Below are 25,913 nucleotides of genomic sequence, written 5' to 3' on the forward strand. Positions count from 1 at the left end.
TGATTACTTTAATACTGGCTACCTTCTTTTTTGGAAATTGTAATGTTTTACTTTGATGAGCAGGTTCCTTGTCTTTGGACTTGAAGTGCTCTTCCCTTTGTTCTGACCGTCCTCTTCTTTCCGATTTCTGCGAGAAAGTCTGAAAAGATCGAGAGGGACGTGTATCAATATCTTGATATCTATCAGGTTTCTTCAAATTATCCCTATTTCTAAGGTTGTATTTTTTCTCAGAGGGCTCCCTCTGGGGAGACTTGTGTCCTTGGTCCGGAGATCTCTCTCTCCGCCGAGGAGACCTTCCTCTGGACTGGAATCTTTTTTCTTTGGGAGTGGATTGTTTATTTCCATCCCAGTTCTTTTTTGGAGCGGTTAGATTGTTTTTAATAAATACCTTTTCAGGATTTTCAGTTAGTTGGGGTTTCACTGGTTTCCCACCCAAACTATCTCTTCCTAGTTCTTCATAGGATTTTTCTATGATTCTGGCAAGTTCAAATGGTTGTTCTGCTATATCTGTTTCTTTCAACTTCTGGCGGATCGCCACAGATTCTGCTTCTCCTTTTATGTTGGATAACAATAAAGCTGAGACCTGCTTGAAGTCTTTCAGTAATTTCATACCCAGAGTTAAAGCAGGTTCTGGACCGTATTCATTTTGAATCTGTTTTAGCACATCTGGTATTACCGCCATGGACGGAACACCATGTGTTTTTGTGTAAATGGAAGCAAAGACTGTGCCCCAAGTGTCACAGTCCTCCACATGTGGTGAGATCCCCATTGGAAGGCATATAGTCAGAATTCTGTGTTTCTCAGTAGGGGTAGTATCCGGAAATACCGCCTCTATTTGAGTGATTTTTTGTGCTAACCAGAATGGAATTTGTTCCCGTTTAATGGGTACTTTGCCTAGACAGGACTGTATGTTCTGTGGTGTGATTTTATTTGTGTTCCCCTGATGAGGGGTCTGCTTTGGTATTTTAATAGCTGGTTGGACTGTTGGAGTCCGCATTACATATTGGACTAATTGTCTGTGTATTTTAATCAGTTGTTTTAGCTGTACTAAAAGTTCTGGTATTTACATTTTTTCAATGTCTGGATGTGGTGTGTAGCTGGCTAGAACCGGCCACGTTGCTCCTGGTCTACCTAGTGGACCGAGCCTGGTGATGTGATCATTATGTTTTAGGGCGCCTTTAAACCAGAGCAGGTGCTCTTGGTATTTTAATGGGATTTCCACCTCCTCGAAAGGAGTGTACTCATCCGGTGGTTCCTCTATTTTGTAATAGTGGAACTCTTTTGTGACAGCGTTTGCTGCTGGAAAGTTTATCCATGAATAGAATACCTCTGTCTGCTGATATTCATGTGCCTCAATTACGAATATGACTGTACCACCTCTTGGTGTTAGTCCATTTTCTATAAGTTTAAGTGTTATAGTTTTTCTTATGCTGACCGGGATGAGTATTGCATCCGGGTCTTGCTGTAGGAGACTTGTGTCATCCGCTAGGAGTTGAGCTGCTATTCTAGCTGTCTCCCTCTCTTCTTCAGTTTCTGACATTTTTACTGATAGAAAGGTTTTTGTTGCAGATCAGGTTTTCAAGGAAACAAAGATTAGGTGCACAATATTTTGGAACACTGTATCCTTCAACGTTGAATAAACCAAAAACCATACATAGGAGTCTCCTCCTACTAACCTTTTACCCACTCCAGACGTCTTTGGAGTATTTATGGGAGAAAGGGTCTGTGTGAAAAAGCACGACTGAGTTACTCTAATGCCTTGCGTTAGATTTATCGCCTTACCAAACGTTGGGCGCCATGTAGTGTAGTTCCTATATTCCCAATAGGCTCTGCGCATTGGAATAATATCTTCAATAGTATAGACGTAGGACAGAGGTTAACTAGGTCTTTTACTGACGATATTAGACTTAATTTTTGTGTGCCAGCTAGCTCAGAGTTCACTAGAAACTTTCTCGAATAGGCGAGGAGGAGTTTAACCTTCCTGGATAGACAAGAAGGGATTTAGTTTCTGACAACCATAGAACATGACAACTTTGCTCTCCCTGATCAAGAGTATATCTCTAGAGTCGTGTGAAAACAAAAGACAGCTATTTTACTCAGTCAATACGTGCATACTTAGTTTCACCAGATTGCAGAGAAAAGGAGAGACGGGCGTTTTCAATAAAAGGTGTTATTTATTGATCAGTCTCTTTTCTCATACAAGAGAAATGAATCGCTACAATTGCAATACTTATAGTTAAGTAAAGTGCATACAGTAAAAGCAGGATTATAAAATAATACTGTAAAAGCATTGATATGGTTTCTTAGCCATATGTTACTTTAAAATGGATAAAAGATATACATACATATATACATTGACTAATCGTACTCAACTGGTGCTTCTAACTACGCCTACCCCGGTGTACCTGACCTAAGCCTAATACATGGGAGGGAGTAAGTAAGTAGCAGTTTAAGTTAAGTTTGTTTTGCCAAGAGTCTGACTCAAGAATTCTCTGTAAGGGGTTAGTCAGTTCAGTACCTGGGATTTAGAAGGCAGGAGGGCTGGTATCTCTTTCTCAGGACTCGGTATCCCAGTTACCCGCGAGGGCAAGCTGGAAACGCTGGAGGCTGGATTCCTCGGCAAGAGGAAGGGCAGCGGTTTTTCTCAGCGCGTCAAAAAGGGAGGGGCAGCGTCCGTGGGCTCTCGCATCAGCTGGGCTCTCCAGCAAGTAGTCGCTGCTCCAAGCTCATCACCACCGTGTCCTTACTTAGGGCAGTGTCGGTATATTTATACCTGAGAGGTGCCGGGTTTGACGTAAGAATGGACATAAGACGTCAATTAAGAACTGGTCGTTCTTACATTCTTTACAGGAGTTCTCGAACGAAATCAAAACAATAGCAGCGGGGATTTCCCAGGTTTGCTGGAGGCTTGGTTTGTTTAGAGAACTCGGTGTGCTTTCTAGGGGGCTGGAGGAATAGTGCTTGCTTAATGTGACAGCATGCGCTATGACTAATTTATGAAACTGGTTTCTGTGCCGTTGTAAGGATATTAGTGATTTATAACCGGACAAGGGTCAGAAATTGGAGTATCGATACAGGTCCCTATATAAACACACTACAAGTGGTAGAGGAGGAATTCATGGAAAAGGAGGAAATGGGGGAGGAAGCGCTAAAAAAGAGTGTTGCACCCCGAAGTTCAGGTCTAGTTGCCCCCTGATATGAAGTGTTTTTTTTCTCCTGGCCCGTCATGAAACTTCTAAAGTAAGATTGCCACTGTAACACTTTGGCATCGTGAGCTACTAGGACCGTAAAAGGTACTTGATTATTTGAAAGATATCTTGGTTGATCGTCATTTGAGGACAAAGTCTTGGAGCGCACTGTAAATAGAGCGTCTGCCATCATTAATCCATGGGAAATAGATCATAAAGAGAATCATCAGCCCAGCCATCAAGGTAGTGATGGGCCTGTGGTACAGTTGTTGGTCAGAAGTGGAACACAAGGTTAGAATTAAGAAGCACCCCAATATGCGCCATGATTTTCACAATCATGGTTTGAATTCTTCCTTAGAAAGGTGGTTTATTCCCTTGTAACATTAGTAGAATGTGACTCTTTTATGGTGATTTGAGGATGTTTTGAGGGTCAGTGATATTGTGTGTCACATGACCATTTCAATCGCTATAGAAATAAGTGTATCTCCATGAACGCCAATGAAGGTCAGCCGGAGGCTGTCGCTGTCCCTGATTGCCCTTTGGTGGTCCTGGTGCTGCCATGGCCAACCCTGGTCTCAAGGGTCCTGAATGGAAGGAGCAGGCATTGACGCTTGTGCTGACCTGTTTGTGCCCATCCTGACTCCGCACTCCTTGCAGTCCGCACATCAGCAGCGAGAAGCAGACTATTGAGGGGCAAAGAGTGGGACATGGGCAACCCGTTGATATCATGGACACTCAAAGGGTGTGTGATGTCAGGTCTGCTACCTGCCATGTCGGTAGATTACGATGTATGTGTAAAGCCAGGAGCACGGCCTTGAAATGATTTACTCCGGTGGAATAGACGCCAAATGACGTGCATAGAGAAAAGCCTTCTCAGCACAATGTGATGGGGAAGGAAGAAGGGCTCATGCTCCGACATTCATGTTACACAACACAGGAAACTGCAAAGTCTGTATCTAGTAAGCATTTTTATATTTTTAGCACTTTTGAATCATGCTTTTCTGTCAAATTGGTGGAAGCGGTTCAACTCCTACGAATGAAACTATTTACATTGTCAGAAATGAAACCACGTAGCTTTGCAGAAACGAAGCGTTAGTGCATTTGTCTGTTTCCCTGCGTCAGGGGAAAACAGAAGGGAGCGATTATTATCACACAACTGAGAGTTCTGATCACTTTTATTCAGGGGCTAAGACTTTTGAACAGATCACGCCCTTACTAGGAGTCTTAAGAGGCCCAGTGAATATGCAAAACAACACGCAGTCATTGCCACATGAAAAACCCCCAACTATCTGGCCCCCAAAACTAACAAGCATTGGCAAAACCAATAGATTTCACATATGTGAGAGCTACTTGCTTTGCTAATGTCCTTTAACTATGTTGTACATCAGTATGGAGTGCGTAGAGTGGAGTGACATGGTGTAGAGTGATGTGGAGTGGCGTACAGTGTAGAATGGCTTGGACTGGCATAGAGGGGCACGGAGTAGGGTGAAGTAAAATAAAGTGTAGTGGTGCAGAGTGGGGTGGCCTAGAGTGGAGTGGCGTAGAGTGGGATAGACTAGAGTGGCATAGAGTGAAGTGGCATAGAGTAGACTGCATAGAGTAGAGTTGAGTAGAGTGGGATAGAGTGGAGTGGGTTAGACTAGAGTGGCATAGAGTGAAGTGGCATAGAGTAGAGTTGAGTAGAGTGGGATAGAGTGGAGTGGGTTAGACTAGAGTGGCATAGAGTGAAGTGGCATTGAGTGGCAAAGAGTGGAGTGGCACGGCACGGTGCAGAGAACTGCAGCATTAGTGCATTTGTCTTGGATAACTCCGGTGCATTGAAATAACGGAGCGTTTGTGAACAACCCTTTACTGGATGGGAAATAATCGAACTGTAACAGTCCAGGCCCCCTGGAAAGCAGGTTTCTGAGGTGCTATCAGAGCGTTAGGGTTGTTTAAAGGGATAGCAAAGGAAATATTTTAACATCTGTGCATTGTCAGTCTAGAAACGTGATAATACATTCTGCAAGAGTGCTCGGCCGTCCATCTGTGCACCGACTATGAATATGAAGTGCTTTTTTATTGCTGGCCCGTCATGAATCTTCTAAAATGAGTTTGCCATTGTAACATTTTGCCACTGTGAGCACCTAAGAACGTAAAAGGTACTTGATTTTTTTTAAAGATATCTTGCCTGATCGTCATTTAAGGACAAAGTCCTGGAGCACACTGTAAATAGAGCGTCTGTCATCAATAATCCATGGGAAATAGAACATAAAGAGAATCATCAGCCCAGCCATCAAGGGAGTGATGGGCCTGTGGTACAGTTGTTGGTCAGAGGTGGAACACAAGGTTAGAATTAAGAAACACCCCAATATGCGCCATGATTTTCACAGTTGTGGTTTGAGTTCTTCCTTATAGAGGTGGTTTATACGGTAATTTGAGGGTGTTTTGAGGGTCACCGATATTCTGAGTCACATGGCCATTTAAATTGCTATAGAAATAAGCGTATGCCCATGAACGCCAATGAAGGTCAGCCGGAGGCTGTCGCTGCCCCTGGACTGCCTTTGGTGCTCCTGGTGCTGCCACGGCCACCCCTGGTCTCAAGGGTCCTGAAGGGAATGGAAGGAGCAGGCATTGACGCTTGTGCTGACCTGTTTGTGCCCATCCTGACTCCGCACTCCTTGCAGTCCGCACATCAGAGCAAGGAGCAGACTATTGAAGGGCAAAGAGTGGGACATGGGCAACCCTTTGATATCATGGACACTCAAAGGGTGTGTGATGTCACTTCTGCCACCCTGCCATGTCGGTGGATTACGCCGATTATGGGTAACGCCAGGAGCACCCCTCAGCTGCGGCCCGTGCAGGTAAGAGCAGTGGATGGGGGAGGGGGGGGGGGGGGATTTCGATAGACGACCACATGGGAAAATGATCTATTTATTTAATTTTCCCTCGTGGTTGTCTGTCGAAATCCCTCCCAACCCCCCTCCCCCTGCTCTTACCTGCAGAGGCCGTGGCTCGCACCCCTTGAAATGATTTACTCCTGTGGTAATAAACGCTGAATGATGTGTAAAGAGAAAAGCCTTCTCAGCACAATGTGACGGGGAAGGCAGAAGTGCTCATGGTCTGACATTAATGTTACACAACAGAGGAAACTGCAAAGTCTGTATCTTGTAAGCATTTTTTTTTTTAAAGTACATTTGAATCATCCTTTTCCTATCAAATTGGTGGAAGCGGTAACCAAACTATTTACATTTTCAGAAATGAAACCACGTAGATTAGCAGAAACTAAGTGTTAGTGCATTTGTCAGTTTCACTGCATCAGGGGAAAACAGAAGGGGGCGATGATTATCACACAACTCAGAATTCTGATCCTTTTTATTCAGAAGCTGAGACTTTTGAACAGATCACACTCATACTATCTGCCTTTAGTTGCCCAGTGCATATGCAAATCAACATACAGTAATTGTGCATAAACATCCCCCATCTATCTGGCCCCCAAAACTAACAAGTATTTGCAAAGCCAATCGATTTCGCCTATGCAAGAGCTATTTGCTTTGCCAAACTCTTTTAACTATGTTGGAAAGCAGCATGGAGTGGATGGAGTAGAGTGGATTGGCATGGTGAAGAGTGATGTGGAGTGGCATATAATGGCCTGTGGTGGCGTAGAGTATAGTGAAGTGGCGTAGAGTGGAGTGGTATACAGTGGAGTGGTCTAGAATGGAATACAGTGAAGTGCTGTAGAGTGGCATAGAGTGGTGTGGTGTGGTGTAGAGTGCCGTCGCGTAGCGTACATTGGCACAGAGTAGAGTTGTGGAGTGGCATATAGTGGAGAGGAGTGGCACAGGGTGGTGTGGCGTAGAGTGGCATTGTGTTGAGTGGGATAGAGTGGCATAGAGGGGCACTGTGTGGAGTAGAGTGGCATGGCATAGATTTCCGTAAAGAGGTATAACAGAGTGGTGTAGCGACGAGAGTCAGAGTGGAGTGGTGTAGAGAACAGTGGACTGGCATAGAGTGCAGTGCCGTAGAGTGGTGCAGAGTGGCATAGAGTGCAATGGCACAGAGTGGTGTAGAGCAGAGTGGCAAATAATGCACGGGGAGTGCAGTAAAGCAGAGTGGTGCAGAGTAGAGTGGCAAAGAGTAGAATGGTGCAAAGTATAGAAGAGTGGCATGGAGTGCAGTGATGTAGAGAAGGGTGTAATGGCGTAGACTGCAGTGGCATAGAGTGCAGTGGTGTAGAGTAGAGTGGCTTAGAGTGCAGTAGCATTGAGTACAGTGGTGCAGAGTATACAGTAGAGTGGTGCAGAGAAGATTTAAGTGGCGTAGAGTGCAATGGCAGAAAGTGCAGTGGTGCAGGGACAAGTAGAATGGCAAAGAGTGCAGTAGTGTAAAGTGCAATGATGTAGAATAGAGTGCATTGGTGTAGAGTGCAGTGGCATAGAGTATGGTTTCACAAAGTGAAGTGGAATAGAGTGGTGCACAGTGGAGTGGCATAGGGTGCATTTGCATAGAGTAGAGTGGTGCTGTGTAAAATACAGTGTTGCAGAGTAGAAGTGGCATGAAGGGCTGTGGCTTGGAATGGTACAGAGTAGAGTGACAGAGCACAGTGGCATACAGTGCGGTAGCCTAAAGTAGAATGGTGCAGAGTAGAGTGCAGTGGTGAGGAGTGAAGTGGCATGGAGTTGAGTGATGCAGAGTAAATTGTCATAGAGTGCAGTGCATAAAGAGGAGTTATGTAGAGTGGTGCAGAGTAGAGTGCACTAGTGCAGAATTCAGAGATGTAGAGTGCAGAAACATGGAGTAGAGTGATGTGGAGTATAGTGGCACAAAGTGCAGTGGTATAGACTCATGTAGAGTGGTGTAGAGAGCAGTCGATGAAACTTCAAGTTGCAGGAAATGAGTAAGCCCGCTGTCACTCCAGGTTTCCCTAGCCCCGATTGGTTGTAGAGCATTACATGATCGGCTGCTTAGCATATGCTACATGGCAGTAGTAAAGGTCCAGGCACTTGTATGTATTTGGTGGTAGGGGGCTTTTACGACAGGTTTACTGGGTAAACTGGGCATCAATACACTCTTTTTGCACTTGGCTCCACTGTAAACAGTGTGAGCAATGAGAGTAGAGGCTCAGAACGCAAATGTATGCAACAGTCAGTAATGTTGTCCAGCCAATAGAGAGAGATGAGATCTTTTATTAAAACTAAAACATACTTCTTTACAAAGTATGGCCAGTCAAGAACAGGGTTCTAACAGGGGTGCTGTGGGATTATAATCAGAAAGAATACGACCAGGCAATGAGAGAGCTCAGTATGGCATGTGGGAGCAGCCTTCCTGGTTCTAAAACCCACAGGTCAGTTCACTTGTGCACCACTGCTAAAATTAATTTTAGGTTACCAGTAGACTCAAAGACAATATTTGATTTCACTTGGTCACTGCTCACAGCAGCTCCATGGACTAGTGGTCCCAGCACCTTTACTGGTCTCTATGGAAGCCATGTGATGTGATAGCTCTGGCAAAGCAGCAGTACATGCCTAGGCACTCCCAGTGTCCAAACAAGGAGCCACTCGAACATCAGCAGTTACAGGCTCTTCGACCAGTGTCAGCTCGAGCAGATGCAGCAGAAATCTGCTCCTACTTGGTGGACACCGACGGTCACACTCTCAAAGTGTTGGGTGTGCAGGTATACGAAGCCTGGTCAGGATTCTCATGTGGAGGCTTGAGACCCAGTTCTAGACTCTGGTCATGCTGGTTACACTCCCTTGATTCAGTCTGCTCTTCTGGGTTGCTCCATACTCCAGGCACAGAGGTTGGACATCTCATCCTAGGGCAGTGATCTCCCTGCAGGGTAAGGAACACCTTCGCTTCTCTCAGAAGGCCACACAGACACCCCAGGTACCAGGCAGACTCTCAGCTCTTTCGCCAAAATGGCACATACATCAGGTGATGATCCCTCAGCACTGGGCGACTGGCTAGCAAGGACTCCATCCGTAGATTTAAACAAGTCTTAGAGTACTCTGCGGGGCACTCCCACCCTTCGTCAAAGAACTTGGAACTTCCTGCACCTCAGTGCCAAGGCTCAGCCCGGGCGAAATTAAAATTACACTGCATAATTCCCATAATTTTTTTAAGTTTGCATCATACTTCTTAGACAAAAGTCACGAAATTACAACATTACTGTTCATGGGGATTTTGGTTCTCATGAGAAAATTGATGCAGGGATGCATATTGCACTAAAATATAGTGCAACATTATGGATTTGTAATTTGAATAATTTTGCTCTCATTTTACATATTTATGTGCCAGCAAAGTATGTACATTTCACACACCCATAGTCTAGGTTACACCCTTATGATCTGGAATGCGAGCAATACACTATCGATGCATGGGGAGGCTGTACCACAATCCTTAGCTTGTGCTACATTTTAGAAGGGCTTCCAAAACGGATCCACATAGTCCCTGCCATCATACTCACAATGACAATGGTGTGTTAATAGTCAACATACACACAGAATGTACACGACACAGGCCTATTATCTTCTCTTCTTTCTTGCACTTGCTGGGATACGTTCTTACAATGCCTATAATATGTGTCTTATAAAACCCTCAGAAGTTGGTGTGCAGGCAAATGAAATCAGTGCTTTTTTTTTACTATGGGTAACCGTATGAAATTTTATAAGACTTGATGAGGCTATTTGGGGTTTCTGAAGGGCTTTGAGATGATTACTATTGAGATTACTCCTGAAACCATCTTTAGTTAGGCGCAGCCACTGTTTGTAACCTTAAGAGCAGTCAACTGCATGGATGGTGACCAACTCCAGTCGGCACCGTGTGCTGAAGGCACATTGGTAGTTTGACAGGAAGGCATTGTGCTGATCTAGTCTCGGAGGTGCCTCTCTCTATGAACTTCCCCAAAAATAGCAAGTGAGAATCACCTAGAATTTGTGATATCAGCATCTATAGCAACTTGAAAGGTAACATTGGCCTGGTGTTAAGGTCATCCAGGAAAGCGTTGTGCCAAAACAATGTGTTGGCGAGGAGATGTAGTAGTATCAATGCATGTCTGAATAGCGTATTCATGATTAACTAAGGGATGGTGTCCTGCTCAAAATATGGAATTTTCAGAGGCTGGTGTGGGCTTATCAGGTCTTCTGTTGCGAGTGCAGCAGATACACCATTGGGGGGGGGGGGGGGGGGGGGGGTTGCATGCTGGGATGGTTGTGTGGATGTCAGTGATGAGAGCGGTCAAGACCTAGCTAGAACATATCTATCCTGGTCTGTGTGAGTAGGTGACTCGGAGCTCGATGGCTTTGAAGAGAGACCTGTAATCGTTTTAGGCCATGCGGATGCTATCCTAGTAATACCACCCTGGCTCCTGCGACAAACAACCTTAAGTTGGTGCAGAGTTGGTTCAGGGCTCCAGATTAGTGTGTAGAAGACCAAATGTTTACTTTTTCTCCTGGCATCTAATGGTTTGATTGATGCCACTGAGCACCAATCTTTCCCAAGGAGCTGAGGGCTTGGCTTTCATGGACTGGAAATTCATCATGGCGTGCCAGTCAGCTGCCATTTGCATGGTCCTGTTGGGAGTTCTGAAGCATATTTTCAACATCTCCCTTAGGGTCAGATGAGGCTGTCAAGGGCTTTCGAGTCATTATGAAGAACATCTTGTCTGAACAACTTTCTGTATAATTCCTGAAGCACATGCAATGCTCCGCAGCTTTTCTAGCTTGGGTTGGCATTAAGTAGGGAGGGTGAAAGCCTGGGCAAAAATGAGGGAGGCCTAGTGGACCCAGTAAACATGCAATGGATGTACTACTATAGTTTGAGATGCTTTCCTTTGTGTGGTGGGGGAAGGTATCCTTAGTCTGTGTAAATGCATCACTTGTGATGCAGACATTTTTAAGGAATACGTAATCACAGCTTTTAAAGTTCCCTGTGACGTGATCAGATATACAAGTGTTTATTCCTGGGCTGAGACTAGGCGGACAGTAGATTAGATGGAATGTGTAGTGGCAGCGGAGGAATGTAGCACGCAAGTTATTTTGAAGATGCAGAACCTAGGCTGCAGGTGAGGTGTGCAAGGACATGCTGTTTGATGAACGATTGAGACACTCCCTCTTATTGGTTAAATTGGTCAATTATCTGGTCAATTATCTGGTCAATTATCTGGATATTTCAAACTTGAGGAACACAGACAATGGGATTTTAAACTGGAGAGGCAGGTTTCAGTAATGAATATGTAATCTGGGTTGGTGGCAGAAATGAGATTGGCTATATAGGCTGGGTGCAAGACAGCTCAGTGTGATTTCCTGAGCATGAGCTTATAGGTGGAATAATTTAGTTTTGAGGAGTAACATTTTGATATAATTCAGCTCTGTGCCCTACTGACAGATGCGATAATCACCAACTATTACTACTTTTTGGGGGGATACTATTAAGATTTTGGTACTTACTGCACCACTAACCGCATGCCCTGGGAAATTCTTCATTTTCTTGTCATCCTTCAATTTTAAATGGAGTGCAAACTTTATCATACCTAGTAATTACTGGGTGCGACAAACCCTGCACTACATATAACGTACATCAGGGACCGCAGTTTAAAGTCTACCTGGTATCAGGCCCTTTATGTTCCACAATTAGACAAAAATAGTAAGGTCCTTCATGTAGGTGGGAGCATAATAGTGAATCCCTCATGTTGGCCATGAATAAAGACCTTTTTCCCAAATCTTATCAAATTAGAAATTGTCTCCACTGCACTTTGATGACATTTGTAGATTTTTTGTGTTTTAAATTTGGAAATACTGGAACGTCTGCAAATTTGAGTGCCCCCTGAGTGAAATTAGCCAGAGGGTGGGTCTAGAGGGAGTGTCAAATTCCAAGGAAAGCACCAATACAGGAGGACACAAAGTCTTTGCCTCTCACTACATTGTAGGCCGTGATCTAAACGCAAGGCCCAATTCAGCTGAGGCGCAAGGGGCAGAGTCCTCACTGAAGCACAAGGCGAGCCAGAGTGAATAAAGAGAAGCAATAACCAGCAGCAAGAGGAAGTTGGTATCTTCCACATCTCTGCTGTGCGGCCGCAGTGGTGAGATGAACCGATCATGAAAGTGCCACCAAGCACGAAGTGTGGCCAGTAGCAGAAAGATAAGGGATGGACTTAATGGGGATTCAACAGTGTATGGGCCACGGTTTAGGCAATCCTATGTGGGCTCGCCAACCTAATAAATGCAAAGCAGTGGATTGAGAATGTCATTGCTAACATGTTTCGTCAAGCCTGCTATACTTTTAACTGACTGCTCCAGCACTTCCTCACAGGGCTGCTGCACATTTAAGCAACAGATGCCTGTCCTGTGGAACCAGCTTAATGCTCATCAAGTAAGGAGCCCCAGCGATGCCAACTGATTGTACTATACTTTGGTTGTATATTCACAGTTTGTTACATTCATATACAACTAACCGATAACAAAAATGAATTAAATACCATACGCATGTGTATCACCAGGAGGGTAATTGCATTAATACATTTGTGGGAAAACAGTGCAGATGCATTGACAAACTGGAGTTTGTAAACACACTAAGCAAATGTTAACCACCATCTCCTAGTAAATAAACAATTTCTAAAAACTAGCCAACCACAGGAAATAATTGTGGGAACAACCAGCGGTGTGTTGACAATATTGACGGGGTCTGTTTTTGTATATAATTTACCATGTCACTGGCTTGCGCAGTAAAATGTTACATTAAGGTGCACACAAACTAACCAGGATTAAATAAAAACTGGACATCCAAATATTTCAGATGCGTTGGTTTTTCCAGCCCTTTTTATTATAAAAGAACGGTCTCAATAGTTTTTCTAGTAAGTAAGCAGTCATTAAATTGTGGGTAGTTTATTATGCAGGATGATCCTTTTCAACATTAGCAAATTTCTGGTTTAAGAAATATATGTTTTATATTTTTGATTTGGCAGCCCTAAAGAAGTCAGAGCAGGTCTGCTGTGTAAAAAAAGTTTATAAAAAAATTTGATTTAGACAGTAATCATTAAAAAAATAGCAACTGCATTAAACAGCTCAACGGTTGGTGCCTCAGTTTAGAAAAACATTCGACTATAAACACACATACCAGTGGGGGTACAAAGTAAACATCAGGCGCACTGAGCTCAACTATATGCTCCGAGGGGGTGTAGCTAGGTCAGTAAGATAGGGAGTTGTGTTCCAGCTTCATATTTCCCCAAACTCACGCTGGCATAAATACACTATCTTAAATTGCAGGGCATGAGGGTGCTCAATGGGCAGTGGAAAGGGGGAGCAGTGGGGACTGTTATGGGTGCTAAAAACAATATATTGTAGAATAATCAGCAGTTTTAGGCACTTCAAAACAGAGGTGTATGTTTCTCTGTGTGAGCTTGCAAAAATCCTAGGTGAAATCCAACAAACCTCACCCTAGCAGACTGAAAGCACCTGTACCCAACTATTTACTAGAGAATATATTTATTACGGTGGGTTATAACACCCCAAACACAAACCCTGTGAAGCTACACCGTCTGTTCCCAATCCTAATTTTAGAAGAAGAGAGCGACTACAATTAGGCCGCTCGATTACGAAATGAATGAAAACATTCTGTAAAATTGATTTGAGGCGAAAAAACTTCTACCAGAAATGTGAACTTTTGCAAAACTCATTTTTGATGGAAAAATACTTCAAAATCCGCATGGCATCCATGTAACAAAGAAAGGCTAAGTATAATCAAGACAGACATGGAGCTGGGGTGTCCCTGAGACAATAGACTAAGTCAATTTCCGTCCCGGACAGTAATCCAAACGACCTGCTTTTTAGAAAACGGCTAAAAGTGATTTAAAAGGCTGTTTAACCATGCAATAGTCAATGAGCAACACTGAACCAGCCGCCTTATTTGTGCAGTCAACCGGCAGCAAACATTCCTATACCTTCCACACCCCTTTCAGAAGCCAATATTTAAACTACACCGTGTTCTTTTTTTAGCCAAGCAACATACCTTTTATTAAGGAATCACTTTGAATAGGGCCGAAGGCAACATTTCAATTACAGAAGCCATTACGGATTAACCGAGGACGTATTATTGTGGTGAGATTCGCCTAGAGAAGCACCACACAGTATCGTGGACATTTCTGTGGTTTTACAGGCAGACATGCTGGCAGTAAAGGATACAGGCTCTCAGAGTAGAGAAAATGGCTCCTTCGTTGGAGGCCACCTAATGCTATGGTGAACTATTTTAATGACAATGACAGCGAAGATGGACACGTGACTGATGCAAGACGTAACCACCCCTAAGAAAACGGTCTAGCAGTTTGCTTACGGAGCGGTATTAAGTCAATGTTTTGTTTACATTTTTAAGATTATATTAAAAAAATGAAGTTTTTTTTAAATACTGCAGTGATTGAACCCTCATTTGTGAACTCATTTTTAGAACTACACTGGGTGGGGCGAGCCAGTTTAAATAGAGGGAGCAGAGGGAGCACAATGCAGTCAGTTCTGTTTGAATCAGCCCACCTTTAGACTCAAACGTCCGCTCCTTGGAAAACAGCTAAATGACCAAGTGAATGTTCGCTCTCCTGGCACCTAGGGCAGCAACCAGAGTCCTGATTCCAACAACGAGTGCTTCAAATCTCAAGCAATCCAGGAGAGGCAAATTTGAAGTACGAGAACTAAAACTCTCTCTTTAAGAGACACCTGCATAGACTATTAGCGATCGACGCATTGCTGCTATAAATTACAGACATTGACCATTGCAATATATGATCATGCTCCAGTTTATGTTCAGATTCCGATATGGCAGGGACACTGCCATATAGAAACGGAGGCCCGATACTACAACTATATATATATATATATATATATATATATATATATATATACACACACACATATATACATACACACACCCTTGTGAGGTTCAGATAAGAATCAAGAAATATTCAACATAACAGGATGGAACAGAATTTGAGAACCTTAACATGGGAAGCATTTACGTCGATTCTCAGTTGAAATCTAGGATGAACAACGTTAGGGCAGCAAGTACTCAAGGAGAAACTGGAATGTACACATGACCCACTAAAGTTCCATATTCTGAAGTGGGCTTCTAAATGGAACCAATGACATTGACTGCACCAGTTCTTAATGAATAGCACAGAATCGTGTGTACAAAGATGGGGTAATATGGGTACCACAGTCTGAAAGGTATACATAAACATTCCATCCCTGATGAGCTACTCTACAGCCACAGACAATCACTATGGATGGAAATGTAAGCACCTCACAGGATTTTCCCACAAACCTTATGCATGTGCAACACCCTTCTGTGCGCTCACATTAGAACCCTTGGTGGACAGGTGCAACTCCCAATTTAATTGAACCCACTATAGTGGGGAGAAACCGGTTTTTGATGTTTGCTAATTATATTTGTTTCTTAGTAACCTTACATTATCATCACCTCTAGGTCTCCAAATATGCAAGCCGTAGTATTATTGAAAGAACTTTCACTTACGCAAACAGATTACTCTACAGTTATCATTGTATTTGTGGGGGGGGGAGGGGGGAATGAATGAGGTGTTTTAATATAGCAAAGTGCACCATTCACCCACTTGCAGCAAACGGGGAAAATGGTTGGTCTTGAAAAGCGGGTCACCCAATCGTCCGACTTCAATGACAGGAGATACATTTAATAGGACCATCCACTGCAGTGCATTATAGGCACAGTTAATTGCAAAAAGCTACAGGGCCCAAAGCTCTTACAGTCTACTTCCGGTGCTGCCAAACACCAAGGGTACCTGGATTACACCTAGTGCTTTTCTACCAAAGAAAACACTTCAGTCTCCACCCTTGCAGGAGACTTTCGAATCTTTGCTTTACTCTGACCACCCACCCCCCCAAAAAAGCCCCAGCACGGTCTGCACACATTAAGCAACGTCCGAGAGGCTTACTCAGTACGGTTTTAACCAATCACCACAGTGGAGATGTGTACCAAAAACTTTAAGTGGACATTCTTTGGCTTCTGTTCAGGCAGTGGGCCAGATAATATACTACAGACTTATTCAATTCAGTCAGTTAACTCCTAAAGCAGAACTCAAGACTAGTTGAAAAACAAATGCGACTGTTCGTCCCAGGATGTATAATTGATGTGGATTAAGTTGTGCAAACTGCAAAACCCGTGACGAACAGCACCGCTGAACTCGCTAGAAATAAACTCGATGCCATCAGCCCTACTAGCAAGGTAACAATTACCTCCCACTCGGTTGAAATGGCTATATGGAATGCGGGGGGGGGGGGGGGGGCGACAGAAGTACTTCAATTCAATAAACACTTGTCAGAGTCAGGTGACTGGATACGAGGACACGTAGTAAACTAAAAATCACATTTATTCACCTTACATAAAAAGGTTGTGCAATAAATCAAATAAAAACAAACATTAAAATTTGTAAACAATAGCAGCCAGTGATTAACTGGAAATTTACAAGTGTGTTGCAGGGCAACGTTAAGTGGCACTGGGCACTGAAGTCCTTTCCGTGAATTAACCAGGTGGGTTAAAACACCATCCTCGAATAAAAGGCTATACAGGTACTAAATTAAAATCCGGAGGACTCTAGCCTTGCAGCAATGGTCCAGTCACTCCAGTAAAGTCTTGTTCACACTAGTGGGTAGCTTGCTGCAGTTGCAACGCCGCACTGGTTGTTCTTGTCTTTGGCCATGTAGATGTAGCCTTTGTTGCCCCACGTCTCGTTCCAGCTGCAAGGAAGAGGAGAAGTTAAAGGTTAGAGTCGGAGGAGTGGGCCCTATGCGAGGGACGGGTCAGAACAGCAAGTTCAGTGACACATGTACAGAACTCGGTATCTCGTAGAACCAACCCTTACAGGAACATGTGCTGGCACCCAGTTGGCTGGAATGAAGATTTGTTTTAAAAGCAGTCACCGGCTCGCAACTATGCCTCCAAAGAATGCGACAGCCACCTGAACACGGTGATCCCACGACTGCCATGGCTCTCACCAAAAAAGACCCCAAGCCTTGCCGGACTCCAAAATGGCGCCCCAGCAGGGAACTACACAATCGGTGAGGTAGGATCCTGAGGTTTTAACTGGTCAAAAAGCATTACAGAATAAAGAATCTCCGTGCAAGAGACAATACAAACTGCTGAGGCACGGGGTTAAACAGTCCCCCTTAAGCATCACTCCTTACCTGGGACTTGCCTGACTAAAATGGTGCCCAAACTTTAATGTATGACTATGAGACCCCATCTAAGCGTTTGGCCCGTTTACTCTACCTTCTTGGGCCCCGACGAGGTTTTTCACTCCCACTGCTGATCTGCCAGATCTGACCCACTTCCCAGCCCCCTGTCCCACCCCCCTTCTCTCCTCCCACTCCTGGGGACGTGTTTCTTCTGTATTGAACGTTTGCAACTCTAACTACTGTACCCATGTGCCCTTTACCAAAGCACTCCTTGTCCTCTTTTATGTAGGGATCCATCATTTATACCCTGGAGTCCGAGACCCCTTTGAGAGAGTCCACAGCATCAAGGGAGCCACACACAGCGGAGGTGTGGGAATGACACCATTTCCACTGGGATCACAGAATACCGGACGTTGGACACCGTTTCCTAGTCTCCCGGTTGTGTTTTTCACCCTACCCCACCTCGTTCCCGCTTTCATTCTTTGTCTACCTCCCCTGCACCTATCCACTCTCCCCTGAAGGTCTCCCCTTATCTGCTTTATCCCTTATGTATAGGTTTTAAAGCATGTCACTATGCTCCAGCAACTTGTAACTATGTTCCGAAACTAACTTGTAACTATGTATGTATCTGAAACAATGCTCGGGCTCATGTAAAGCGCTCCGATACCTCCGGGTCTAGCCAGCGCTATATAAAACTTCACACACAAACAGCTGTATGAGTTTAGCTAGTGCTCTAGCTGCTGCTCCAGAGTAGAAGGCGGAGGGCTGGTGGCACAACGACTAACAAAGGCAATTACAAAAAAAGCCATTTATTTCAAGTCAGCAAATTTGGCGCCAAAGCACTGGCATCTCCACAAAGGGATGCGTTTTTGCTAACCATGGTGAACAAGCCACGTGCGTGCATGATTCTACAACGTCATAAACTTCCTGAACTTCCTGTTGTAAATGTGTTCGCTTATTTTCTAGTTTGACCCTTTTCTCCTTATGTACTTCTTGTGTTCCAGAATGGAGTTAGTTCTAACTCTACGCTCGGTGTTCTGCGCGAGTCAGTTTGAGCTGGTCAGCAGATGCTAGAGTTCCACTCTACTGTTCTCCTATAATATACTACCAGAAAGCTAATGTAACATAGCGCTTTATTTACGACATTTTTGGCGACGCTATTGCTGAAGACACGTCCCTCACGCAAGGACTTCCAAGACTACGTGTGCGCTCATTTCTCACCTGCAGAGCATTCTGTACAGAGTGCTTCGGGCTGCGTAGGACACCAGCCCAGACCCTGCAAAGCACTTCCAAAGCTGCACCCTAGCGTTACCAGTTCACCAAGACAAGCAAGATGTGCCCAGAGCAAAGCACAAACCCTAATCTGCGCCTGCTGCAGTGCATCTCGCTGCATACCTGTTCTTCACAATCCAATACTTCTTGCCATCTTCTTCGGATTGCTCGAACCCATACCCCACCACAAGCACTCCGTGGTCCAGGTCTTGACTGCTGCACTCCGGCTCAACGTAGATCCCTGCAAGGAGGAGAGGCCCGGTCAGGACATGCAGACAGGAATACACACAGAAGACTCAGAAGCACAGGCTGCCCAGCAACTTACCAGACTGGTAGAACTGGAAGGACTGGTGCCCTGCGTCAATGGCCACAGAGATGGGGCCAATGGAGGCCACCGCTTTCATCAGCTCCTTCTCGTTGCCGCTCTCGATGTCTGTGAAGCCAGTGTCATTGGCAGAGTTGTACTGAGGATCGTAGTGGCACTCCTGGTCATCCTAAGGAAGCATAATAAATAGGCACTTTAGAGAACCACCACAACGGAGATACAGTCCAACTGCAACACTGACTTGGTCTCAAAAAGCAACTAAACAAGATGAGAACATGCCATGGAAGTAAATGGTTGGACTAGAAGTCTGACAGGGATGAAACCTCATGAGCATCTGAGGCATCCACCACCATTTGGATTTCTGAGTGCTAGATTGTGCCTGTGGTGGGCTCCCTTTCACCAGGAGTTGGCTCTTCTTACTTGTGTAGTTTAGTCTACAGGCTATTGTTAGGTTACTTGGTAGATTGCTTCCAACCTGCTGTGGTAAGGGACTTGTTGCAGGCTATTTAAACAGTAACAAGTCCAATTACCGGTGATCACTTGGGAAGGCATTCCAATGCACTGTTCCTTCGCCCCACCATCCCACTCCAGACAAGACACAGCCATATGCAAATTAGTCTTAGTCCAGCTCCAATAGGACTGTCCACCCCAAATTGCCTAACCAGCCCCATCTCAACTGAACTCAAGGAACCCAAGACCGATGGAGGGGAGGTGGGGGTTTGTTTGGCTCCACAGTGACGGCCCAACCCTTGGTTGCATGGTGCGCAAAACAAAGGGTTGGAATATTACCCTGAAGTTCCAGTAGTTAGACTTACTGCAAACAATCATCCTGAAAACAATCACTTCACCTTTTGTGCTTAAACTAGTATAGTCATTTAAACACTAGGGCAAGACAATAGCAGGAGTGCTTTTATTTACATCTCCTGGGTGCACAGCCACGTTGTACTAAAGGAAACAGTAGTGACAACGAGGAGTCTGAAGCATAGGAGACCAAATTAAACATTAAGATAGATAGCAGCGCCCAAACAGAAGGGCATTAAGGGCTTTAAACTGACAGGCAAGGCAGATAGTTGACATGGTCACAAGACTTCATCTCTGTACCCAAACATTTAAGATATTTGCAGGGATTGTTCACCCATAAGCAATTAGGGTGAGGGGGCACAAGATGCCATGGTACGAGGACAAACGGAGTTCCTACAGAATGGAAACCCCAGTATGTGTGGCACGAAGGGTACCACCATTAGTTGATTTGAATACCTAATTTGCAATATGGCCTGTATTATTTGTGAACGGCTGGCGTTCCATGCACATATGCTGTGGTCAGCAATTGTATAAGGAAATGTGCAACTGTAAAGCAGCTATGATACAAAGGTGCCACCACCCCAACCACTTAGCCACTCGCCCAAATGCAGGTTTATCAAGCCACAGTGACTGTACATTTAATTCCATCTCACCTTTCCAACATAAGGATAAGCGTCCTCGGAATCGATGCCCTTGTTGTCCAGCACATACTGGAAAGCCTGGTCCATAAGCCCACCGTTGCAGCCCTGGTTTCCTTCAGGCCGGGAGCAGTCTACAAGATTCTGTTCGCTGAGAGAAACAAGGGTGCCAGTCTTTTTGAAGTTCTGACCTTCAAGTGCCCCAGTGGTGCTGAAAGCCCAGCAGGACCCACAAGATCCCTGGAATAAAAAAAATTATATTAAAAAAAAAAAAAACTTTCAACTATTCTGCAGAGCACACTTGCAAAAAATCTGTAACAAGACAGTTAAGGTTATACAAACATTAAATGTCCTTATGGAAAATGCACCTTTGCTAGAGATGTGCAGCCTGAAAAACGACAAAGTTCAGGCAGACAAACTCAAGACGGTCTAGGGCTAGTGTCACACTGACATGGTGTGCGATACTGCAGGTACGACTGAGTCACTGCATATTTGTGTATTACCTGGTCTTTGACAGGTGTCACGTAACCATGCTCTCTCCAGTCTACAGATTTGGGAGCAGTGAAGAAGTTTGGCTCCAGAAACGTGGATCCCCTGAACTTCCTTTCAGGCTTGTGTTTGTAGCCATTCATGAGTTGCCGGAATTCCTCTGTTGGCTGGAAGAGAAAAACTGTACATTAGTCCATTGATAACAGGTTGCCAGGCTGTGTAATGTGCTAGGCAACAAGTCATGCCCAGCAGCTTCCCGTGGCTGACAGTGGCACGAGGTTCCCTCTGCCAAACAGTCTCGTGAACTTACCATGTCACCAAACTGGTTCATCCCCAGGCGGTACGTGTGCTTCCCAAGAGTGTAGTCCAGGTTGTGCATTTCAATAACTTTCAGGTTTTTCTCCCAAACCATCCTGCGCCAGCCTTCTGTACTCTGAAGCAGAAAGTCTAAATTAGTAATTCACATTTACAGGTCTTTCTACGAGATTAGCGCTCGGACTACTGCTATCTCAAGACCTTGTAGATGAAACCAAATCTACAGCTGCCTCACTAACACTGGGAGAAAAAAAAAATTAAAAAAAAATCTTCCGGTTACCAGCTACCAAGCACCGCCCATGAGCTCAGATTAAACAATTTAACTGGGGTCCAACCCCCCCCCCCCCCAATCAACAGATAACACACGTAGTCTCAGGTTACAGGCCTATTCCGGGGGGAGGGGGTGGACGAGACAAACATTAGATAAGTAACTTTCTGCAGCAGAAGATTCCCACTCATTGTAGCCAGAATGCTCATGTTATCTTCTCTACATGTAAGGCAGAAACAAACGAGCAAAATGATTCCAAGTACCAACACACATGCGGCCATGAAACAGCAGCACACAACCCTGCTGTGCGACGCTAAACTCAGGACTGTTTTGTTGGCCAACAGAAGTTTGCAATAAGAGCCAACGCCCGGAATACAAAGCCCCACTAGTACCAAGAATTAGAAGGAAAAACATGTTTTTGGGAAAAGTTACCACACTAGAAACCAGGATTGAGACACTGTTGCTGGCTGCTTTTGTGATTTAATAAAATCTACTTTCACCGTGGCTTGTCCCGACACTTCTAAAGATATTTATTAAGTCACACTGGAAAATGAACGCAAAACACACCATTTATTAATATAGATGAAAAAATAGCCCAAGCAGAAGCAATAGCATGTTCCGCTTTACCAACTTCCATCAGGTCAAACATTCCAGGCAGGGTTGCCCGGGATCTCCACATTCCCACAGGACCTCACCCACCGCCATTGTCCAGACGTCCCCGAGCATGCCCTGCCTTTTTTTTTTTTATCACCCACCTCCTTAACCCGTCACACCGCAGTACCTTAAGCTCACCAATAAACTATCACGCACACCTGCTCCAAAGGAAGCGACACAAACACCTAGAGAAAGTTGTAATAAGACACCTACAAGTTTTAACCCAACATTACTGAGACTCGTGACTGAAGATGCTACTTCACTGAAATATTAACCCTTGGTCTGCCGCATCCCGGCAGGGACTAGCCAGAGTTAAGTGACTCTGGCAACTGTGTCTAATTCTCGGCCCACCCGTTTACACCCATGTGGTTTAACTTGTTGAAAACAGCTATGTAGAACCATCTATGTTCACAGGCGTCTGATCAATGGACAGAGTTGAAACAAAGTTACCGACTACAAACCAATGGCTGGGGAGAGAAGCGAGAACAATCTGGGGGTACTTAGTACGGAATGAGAGGTTTATAATTCGATTTGCAGTGCACCCGCAACATTGTGTTTATTCCAGTTCTACAATTTCGAGGATCCGCCTCGTCAGATAGTGCACCAAAGGGAAAGCTTTGTGCTGGCCTCTTCGAGGCGGACTCACCGGGTGGTAGGATTTGCCGTGCCATGTTTTCCACAGTTCCCAGTGAGAGTCCAGTGCAGGGTCCGTTCCTGGAGCTGCAAAGGCGGCGGAGAGGCACAGGCAGACACAGACGTACAGCTTCATGGTTATGCAACACCTGGAAGTGAAGACACGAAAGCAGATGAAAAATGGAGACCAGAGGAAACGGACAGGAAAGGAAGCGAGGGGCAGCTGCGCCAACACAGGACGTGGGGCCAGGAACATCCAGGATGGCCCAATCGGGGTAACAAAACGCGGAGTCAGGGCTGGAGAGTAATGGGGTTCTTCCACAGGGAACTAAGCTGCTTTAGAGAAGGTCACTCTTCAGCACCAAGAAGCCCCAAAAAACCTCACATGCGACCCCCAAACTAACACTGAATCCCAACCACCCAAATCTAATTTGTACGTTTTAAAAACGGATCACATTTCTCGCTCCAGTTCACGCTGTGAGTGAACCTCGGCCCCCGATAAAGGAGTCTCAATAGTAGAAACCAGAGCTTGTCAGCAACATTTGAAGTGGTATTGGCACCCCATAGTTGACCAGCAGTACAAACACCGCGGTACTCGGGCACATTTCAACTGGAGAGTAAAGGCTTGGGTGGCTGGGGCGCGTTTCACTGCAGCTTGAACCGTCGGCCTGAGCGCCGCTCCTTGTGCAAGAAAACAACCCCCAGAGGAATGCCACACAGCTCCGCCCAGCAACAGTCTCTGGAACCAAGGGGCCAGCTCCGGAGCAGGGGACACCAGCAAAAAACACAGGAGCACCCCGAGCTAGTACAGGGGGAACGCATAGACCCAAAGTACACAGTCCCAGCGAGCACCACGCCGAGGGGTACAGAAGCCTGGCTCACCTTCTCCGCTCGCCGACTTCTTGCTTTCTTGTTGGGCTGCTTTGTGCTCCAGCTCTCCGCCTCTCAGGCCCTTTTATGCTGCATTCACAGCCCTGCGCTCGAGGCTCTGGACCGCGCGCCCGGATTGGCTGAGGCGGGGCGACGAGTCATATGATCTGCAAGCGCGTGACTCCGCACCTTCAGCTGGCTGCCTCTGTGCAAGGGGGAGGACGGGGGGTAATGCACGCGACGCGGGGGAGGGGGGTATACCAAGGCACCCCAGAGTCAACAAGCAGTACCCCCAAAGAACACGAAGCGCTAGAACCTACCGCAGCACCAGAAGGAGCTCACGCGATACTGACTGACTTCCGGTCATCCCAATAAAAATACATAACTCCCCACGGGGAGGGCACCCCGGGCATTTCACACTGCCCTGAACGACGCAAACCACCCCCAAGGAGAGGGCAGAAAATAAGTGGGCAGGTTGGAGAAGTGTCAAAAACACATGTAAAGGCGGAAGCAGGAGAACACTGGCATGATTTTTTTTCTGGTGCAAATATGTATTATTGTTTAGCAATAAATAAATACATAATTTTCCGAAAGTGAGCCTCACGAGGGTTCACCATACCCTGAAAATAAAGCATAATCGCTGTGCCCAAAATATTTCCGCAAATAAATTCAGCACAGTAAATGGCATGTTAAGAGTTTACGGTGGACCAGCGTTTCCAAGTAAGAAGACCCTCGTTGCAACTTTAACAGCCATGCTTCCTTCCTCCGAGACCCGATACTTAAGTAGCTATTTACATACACTGATTAATAGCCCATTACACTGTAGCAAGGCTTTATCTGCTGTGTAGTAAAAGTTTCATGTAAGGGGATGAGCTTAAAATTTGCATATTTACTTAATGTTTTTCGCGAGAGGCACCCGTATGACTAGCGCCGTAAGCGAGTGTGTTTTTTTTCACGGTATGGTGAAACCTCGTGAGGATCACTTTCGGAAATTATTAATTTATTTATTGCTAAACAAGAGTACATATTTTCACCAGAAAAAAAAATCATGCCGGTGTTCTCCTTCTGCCGCCTTTACATGTGTTTTGACATTTCGGGTAATGTTCGCGCTATAGAAAATCGCATTAAATAACTAATAAATAAAATAAATAAAACTAGCGCCGTAAGTAGGTTAGGCAGTCACTGTGCCGATTATCAGTGTTCACTATTCTGTCCTCGCGTGACGTCGTCCCCAGCACTTCTCACACACGAAAGACTCCTGAAACCAGGGTTTCCGAAGCGGAAGGAAGTATGGAGAGGCACGTGTGCCATGAAAACAGCAGAGCTCGCCAGGCAGTGTGGGGGATCCGGCTCTTCTGCAGGGAGGAAGGGAAGTGAGCGCGCGTTTCACATGCTAGGAACATGTAAACAGCAGCAGGGTTGTCCAACGGAGATACCTTGTAAACAAAGGAAGGTTCATGTCGTCCCTAACGAAAAATACATCAAACAGTGACGCTGCCACACTTCTTTGTGGCAGCTGAGCCCTGCTTGGAACAAACAATACGTGGAAAGAATACTTTATTCTTTGTAAACTTTAAAGAGTTGACAATAAGCTAGCTTCTGGAAGGGAGAGATGGGGGCTGCGAGAAGGGTCAAAACAAACGACAAGGGCCAATTATTCGCAGATGTTTTCGGTAGGGCTAATTAATAAAAAAACATCGTTAAATAATTGAGGATTATAGGTTTCATGTATAGCACGATGCAAAAGTCACGATGCAAGGCTGACACTTGTTTTGCTCAAAACACAAGCAAGGCGAGGCTAAACTGCTTGGAGGCGGTTTTGTAAGCAGGCTTGGCGGTCTTCCCTATTTGTGAAAGAGATATTCTATATGTTAATTCGTCCCCTTCTGAACTAGCCCTTCACTCCCCGTGCCGATCCATAGAAAAGCAAAAATCCCTTGTTTTACGCCCCCATTAGGTGTTTCTAAATGGTAATTGTTTTATAAGACCAAGTCAGTTAGATAACATGATGTCCCCGCCCCCACGGACACACGCTGGCCGGAGACAAAGGGCATCTGGAGTGTGTGTGACCCTCGACACGTCCGAGTCCTGCAGCGAAGCAGTTTCGAGCGCCTCTGAAAGCAGACACTTCAGCTTGTGTTTTTTTCCAACCTGCAGCCTTTGTTTATGGTGGCGCGTGTTATCACGCTGGAGTTTGAAATCTGCACTTGTTGAGACATATTTTGTTGGGAGCTTGTAAACTGCCTGGTAACATCACAAGGAAATAATGTACCGAACTCTCAGGGTTTGGTT

General features: G+C 45.2%; 1 protein-coding gene across 1 annotated transcript; it reads right to left on the reverse strand.

Annotated features, from left to right (window-relative positions):
• Positions 1-16,533: 16,533 nt before the first annotated feature.
• On the reverse strand, positions 16,534-23,975 carry CTSL (cathepsin L). The gene is made up of 8 exons (XM_078675701.1): positions 23,634-23,975; positions 22,765-22,900; positions 21,192-21,314; positions 20,896-21,048; positions 20,408-20,632; positions 18,954-19,122; positions 18,752-18,869; positions 16,534-16,918 (listed from the first exon to the last, which is right to left on the reverse strand). Exons 2-8 carry the CDS (start codon positions 22,885-22,887, stop codon positions 16,819-16,821), a joined length of 1,011 nt encoding a protein of 336 aa, XP_078531827.1. The 5' UTR covers positions 22,888-22,900; positions 23,634-23,975; the 3' UTR covers positions 16,534-16,818.
• Positions 23,976-25,913: the final 1,938 nt, after the last annotated feature.

Source organism: Lissotriton helveticus, chromosome 2_1, assembly GCF_964261635.1.
Source record: "Lissotriton helveticus chromosome 2_1, aLisHel1.1, whole genome shotgun sequence".
NCBI classification, from domain to species: Eukaryota; Metazoa; Chordata; class Amphibia; order Caudata; family Salamandridae; genus Lissotriton; species Lissotriton helveticus.